General features: G+C 45.8%; 1 protein-coding gene across 20 annotated transcripts in view; it reads right to left on the bottom strand.

Moving 5' to 3' along the window:
* Positions 1-1935: 1935 nt before the first annotated feature.
* FGGY (FGGY carbohydrate kinase domain containing) overlaps positions 1936-6045 on the bottom strand; it is a 280468-nt gene continuing 276358 nt past the window's right edge. For 16 of the 20 annotated variants that reach the window (XM_067001668.1, XM_048061991.2, XM_048061981.2 and 13 more), the window contains 2 exons: positions 2898-2959; positions 1936-2162 (listed from right to left, as the gene is read on the bottom strand). In XM_067001668.1, the coding sequence (XP_066857769.1) occupies positions 2081-2162; positions 2898-2959 (144 nt within the window). In that variant the 3' untranslated portion in view covers positions 1936-2080. Of the gene's footprint in view, positions 2163-2891; positions 2960-6045 lie in introns of those variants that run through there. The other 4 variants (XR_010833328.1, XR_010833326.1, XR_010833325.1 and 1 more) reach the window with 4 other exon arrangements.

The raw sequence follows: 6045 nt of genomic DNA, 5'->3' as shown, positions 1-6045 counted from the left end.
CAGACAATCCTACACGTCTGTCCCTATACAATCTGTACATTTGCTATGTATTTGGAGTCAGTGAACTTATTTTTACATATGACTTGTATATTAAAATTGATATATTAAAATATATGAATATTTATTGTTCACAATACACTGGTCTCCAACTGTTTTTTTCTTTCTACACATTTTCAATTGACATATTTTATTGTACCCTTGAATTGTATGTTATGATATACCAGTATGTTGCAGTTATTTTCTTGCTTGTTATACTCTTTTTGTTATGATGTTTTCTCATTTTATTCCCATCAACTTTCATTGTCTTTAATTATGTCCCTGAACTTGTAAAGCTGTTTCTCTTAACAATGGGTACTTTGGAAATGGCAACAATTGCTTTTCCATGAACTACAAGGCAGGAAGTGCATTGTTTCTTTAAAAAAATTACCAGATGTTTTTGAATGCTGACTACTAACATAAAAACCCCAGAAACTATTATTTTCCAAGTTCTCTAAGTGTAATTTTGTTATTGTGTAACTTCTGTTTGCATTTAACTGGGAATTACAGCCTATGCCAATACAAAAGAATGGAACTTCTATCAAGCTAAATGTATAAAGATGGAGTCCATTTTTATGAATACTGATGCATGGAGAGGGACTGACTGTAGGTTGTTTCTCTTGCATAATAAAGGCTCACCAAGAGGGTCGAAGATTGCAGTCTGAAGAAAAGAAGGGTTCTCATTAGTGACCTATAACACACTTACAGTTGATTTGAGTACGTTCTGTTCTGTTCCCCCTCACTTCTTAGTCCTTTAGGGGACTCCTTAGGGCCTCTGTTTTTGCTTTTAAAACAGAACAGTATCTTTTATTAAAAAGTAACATACAAATGCAGAGAAAAAGAATTTCTGAGAGAATCTCACTAAAGGCCCTGACAGTGTTTGGAACTTTCAAGATCAAAACAATTTGTATGGTCTGAGGTGAAATGTTTCTGCAGTATACAACCAGAGCGTCCAGCCATGCCACAATCTGGTGGTGTTAGTGTGACAGTACCCTGCAGGACTAACTATCCAGGGCAGCCTTCAAAATCACCTGAAAGCAAATGGAAGCCTCTTGTTGACTGGATTTGGCTAGCAGGCAGCCAGGAAGGTTTCCGAGCACTGACAAATGCAAGTCTAAGGAAGGAGACACTCCCTCTCCTTCTGCATTCTCTGTACCTGCTGTCACTGGGTTTAGCCCTGCAGCTGGCAGGCAGGCTGTGTAGATGCACAAGCTTTGAGCTGGGTCTGTCTAAAGCAACGTGATGAGAATGGCCATGGAGAGCTGGACTGTCTCAGGGCTGACTCCCCGTGAGGCAGCTGGCAGGGTGGAAGGAATGCACCTGCGTTATGAACATATTTTCAGCAACTGTGTCTGCTCAACCTAGTCCTTCAGTATCAACAGTGGGCTGTCTCACATCTGCACAGAGGTTAACGTGTACTGAGGGCGAGCTACTTGCAGAAGACAAAACAGCTCAAGTTATTGATAGCAAAACAACTATGCTGCAAGAGTGGAGACAGAAAAACGAGTAGGAAACAGAAGAAAACAGATAGGGAAGGATTGCACAGCTGCAAAACTGATTTCCAAATATCAGCCACCAAAAAAAAAAATACTATAATCATAGTTAAAAAAAAAAAAAAGAACATTCCAATGGAAGTCACATCTCAGTTGTAGCAGATACCAATATTAAAAGGGCCACGTGTGACACCATTGGTGTGATACCTGTGAGAAGCACAGCAAAGGTCAGGGATTCAGATCCATCCGAGCCAGCGGTGTTGTTCCTCGTGCTACTCTTTCATGTGGCCAGTCTGTAAACACCAGCACCATAGTACCAGCAGCTGGCTCTGTCTTCTCTGATGGGACTGCATGAGTATTCATTGTCCTTGGAGTGCGTGGATTATAGATGGAAAATACCCAGTGCTTCACAGTGTATGCATTTTATTTCTCATTAATAATGAAAATATACAACTTAGATGACAAAAACACGTGTTTACCATGGACAGTACAGTGAAAAGAAATTACCCTGAAATTGCATCCCTGCTGTTCCCAGATTATATGGCTCTGGACTAGAAGCCTTTCATGATGGCGCGATACTCTCTCTGGTGTTCCACAAGTTTCAGAAATACTTCGTATTTCTTGTCATAAAACCTGTATTAAAAATAAAAAAAAAAAAGTTAATTTCCACAAAGCTTGAGATTTTAAGGTTTAAATCCCTTGTAAAACACGTTCACTTTCTCTGCTCCGCACGTCAAGTTCCCCGCAGGGGCCGCAGCGGGCGGGCCGGGGCTGTGCCCGCAGCCCCCGCCGAGCCCCGGCCGCGCCGCCAGGTGGTGCCCGCGCCCCTCCGCGCCGGGACGGCCACGGGCACGGCCACGGGCACGGGGACCGCGACGGGGACCAGGACGGTGGCGGCAGCACCCCGGGGCCTGGGGCAGCGCCGCAGCCGCGGGCCGCCCGCCTGCCTCGGCCTCAGCCCCGCGGCGGGCCCGGTGACTCGGGCCTCGCCGTCACTTGCTGAAAACGCAGCGCTGTGGTAGCCCCCGGCGGCTCCTCACAGCTCCTCACATCCCCTCACAGCTCCTCACATCCCCTCACACTCCTCACATCCCCTCACAGCGCCTCACATCCCCTCACAGCGCCTCACATCTCTCACCCTGCCTGCCTCCGAGGCAAGCTGTGGGCGAGGGCAGGGGTTTAGGGGGTGAGGTGCTTCCACACCACTTGGAGCAAATGTCTTCCTTCGCCCGTGTTGAAGAGGCGGATGCCCATATAATCTTTAAAAAATATGGGGCATAACTGCATTCAAGCAGAGCTAGAAAGAGACAGACCTGAGCTTCCTTTTAGGTGAATTCTCCTAGGTGAACACACAGAAGGCAGGATTACCTTTTGTGCTCGTGGTTAGGCTGCACGACTCGCCCGATTTTTCCCATTTTCGCCATGGCCTCCTAGTAAAAGACAAACACAAGCTGGAAAAGCCTGTTTTGATTTAAAATACTTTTTGACAAGAACAAGATGTTTCAAAACCAATCGGAACATTACTGATGTATTTTGTTTCGACTGAACAGGCCAGATGGCATAAAATATGTTCAATCCCATTATATAGTAGTCATGAGAACAAAGTACTGCAGACCCCTCAGTAAACCAAAATCTGTTCCTCTTTCTTACTGGGAGTCTGAGGCAGAACAGACTTATCTTTTATTATTTACACTAACCAAAGGAAATGTTAAACATTGCATCCCCGGAGGGGAGATTTCTCAAATAAAATGATGCTTTACATGAGATCTCTTAATCATATTCCCAAAGTATTGATTCCCCGTAGCAAGGGAGGACTCAAGCGCGCTCCAGAAGCTCAGAGTGACTTGCAAAGTTCTGTTACGGAGCCTACAGCTGCCCTCACATTCCAGGATAAAGGTGTCAGAGACGATTTTGATCCTAATTTGCTTTTGGCCAAAATAAAGTCAGAGGAAGGGATGTCACAAAATCCCCCCAGAAGGAGTCTCTGGGACAGTCACAAGAGGACTGAGTAGTTTGGTTCCTTTCCCAGTTTCTGAGATTCTGATTTTCTACGGATTTTCCTGAGCAATCCCACTGGCATCAGACATTGATCACCGTTGTGAGCAGAGAAGCAAGCTCAAGCTCTTAGGCCAGGGTGGAGGCAGCAGTCTCAGGCTATTTTAAATGGAAGTTATATCACAAGGCGCATTAAAGCGATAGTTTTCAGATGGAGCAGCATTAAACATAAAAGATCAGGATTCAAGAATCAGTGTCTGACCAAATGTCTATAAGGACTCATAGTTTCTAAGCAGGACCCTAAATCTGTTTTAATATTAGTGCCTAAAGCACAACGCTGTGAGGGTATCAGTGGAGAACAGTCAGTCTGTGCCAAGCTGCTTCTGCTGGAAGCCATCTCATCAAATGCTCCGACCAGATTTGTTAAAGGGCTGGATGCTTTTATAGTCTGTTATATCTGTTGTAGTAAAATCTTTGCTTTCCACTAATCCAGCATACAGCTGAGGAACTCGCAGACCTTTACAATGCCGATGAGCAATACAAGCACAGTTTCACCAACCCAGGACAAGCAGGGAGGCTCTGCGGATAAGCAGGTGACCAGCAGACGTCACATCTTCTGGTTTCCCATTTCCCCCATGTTAAAGAAATAGGATCGCGACCTAAATGCCAGGATGTACGTGGCCAGCAGATCCTGTCTCCCATGCGCAGCAGTGTCAGGTCAGCTGGCACGCAGTGCCTGCGATGCCCTCGTGTGCCAGAGCCGCAGGCAGCCCTCGCTCTGCCTGGCTGGCTGAATCTGTGCTGTTATTACCTGTCATGTTCTGGGTACACTTGCTTCATCCTTGAGCATCAACAAATCCTCTTATACTGCCAATTCAAATGTACTACTCAAATGTGGAACACCTAACTTTCTACATTTATCGAGTTCAGGGGATTAAATGCTGGATAAAACTGTGGCTCTGCCAAAGCAAGAAGCACTGCCCGTGATGGTGGTCAGCATTTTACTGTTAGAGCTTCTGATAGAACAGCAGAGGAGTATTTCTGTGCACTGATATGCCTATACTCTTTCATACGTGCAGAAGTTGATTGTACTTGGACTCCCTAAGAAACACCCTTGAAATAACACTTCCAGTGAGATAGTGTGTTCTCTTCTCTGGGACAAGTGCGCCTGCTGGCACAGAGATCCTGCACAGCAGCCAGATTAAAATACTGGCAGGGAAAGGTTGCTATCTTTCCCAGTAAGAGAAATAAGCATTTATTCTCTGTTCCTTAACAAGTGATACTAGCTCAAGCATTGTTCCTGTTTACAACAGTCCATCGTTTACAACCCCCTTACATGGCCAGATGGATTGAGTCTGCTCACAAAATGAATGAACACAGAAAAAAAAAAGTAAAAGACAATTTCCTCTGATACAACCAGATATCTTTTTTTAAGATAGCTTCCTGTCTTACAGGAGAAACACAGAAAACATAAGACAAAGGCAGAGACCCCGCACACTGCATAGCAAAGCCCCTTGAAGTATTCTTACTAATGGCAAGAGTCACAGTGCTTTCAATTCCCTGCTTTACACCTCCTATTGAATTGCCCCGGTGCTACTGTACACACCAAAAAAAAAAAGTACAATAGGGCCACCTGATAGGGTGCAAATGTCTCAGACAAATCAGCTTTTTTCTCAAGTGCAACAAAAAAGAAAGGGATGGCCAGACTTCCTCCTGGAAGACTGCTATTCCCCCTGTGCACACCAGCAGGGTGTGCTTGCTGCTGGCCCATGCCGGGGAGCGGTAAGAGGACACAAACAGCGCTGATCCCAGGAAAGGTTCTTCTTTGCCATAAATACTCTCCCCTAACCTTGTGTGTTACTCTGCAGCCTCTTACAACTTTCAGTGCTGAAAAATGCACTGACTACTTCTTCGGGAAATAAGCCAGCCTTCTGAGATAAACATATATCCAGCCAGGTTTTATTTTTACACCGTTATTCATCTAGCTAAAGGTCTTCTCACGCTGGTTCAAGAGAGCGCAGACACCACAGTGGGTGCTGTATGGGCAGCGTGGCCCATCCTCGAGCTCCCACCTGTGCCACTGTCACACCACTAGGACCCAACAAAACAGCAGGCACCCACAACACACCAGCTTTCAGACCACAAGTGGTGGTCTTCAAAGAGCCCAACCAAGTCTCCACAGAGCTGATGAAAGCCTCCTAAACTCCCTAGGAGCTGGAGTTTCCACTGCTCCCAGTGTTACGCCAAACTGCAAAAGTTCCAGCAAGTGTCCTAAAACTCTGATCTCTCCCCAAACACGAAGCTTCTCTTTGCATTTAATTTTCCCTCTTCTCCCTGTGACTTCCCAAAACTTGAAATAAGCTGCTCTCAAAGTGACGCAGACCCGTAGCCTTCCTGCAGCCCTGGCCCCATCCCTGGCACAGAGGGTCTGGACAGGGAGCCGAGGGGGAAGCCACCACGCCATGGGGCCGGGAGCAGGACAGGCTAGGAGGTCCCTAAAGAAAAACGGGTTCTTTAAAGC

Source organism: Anser cygnoides, chromosome 8, assembly GCF_040182565.1.
Source record: "Anser cygnoides isolate HZ-2024a breed goose chromosome 8, Taihu_goose_T2T_genome, whole genome shotgun sequence".
NCBI classification, from domain to species: domain Eukaryota; kingdom Metazoa; phylum Chordata; class Aves; order Anseriformes; family Anatidae; genus Anser; species Anser cygnoides.
Note: the sequence above shows the minus strand (reverse complement) of the source record. Positions and strands in the feature narration are given on the sequence as shown.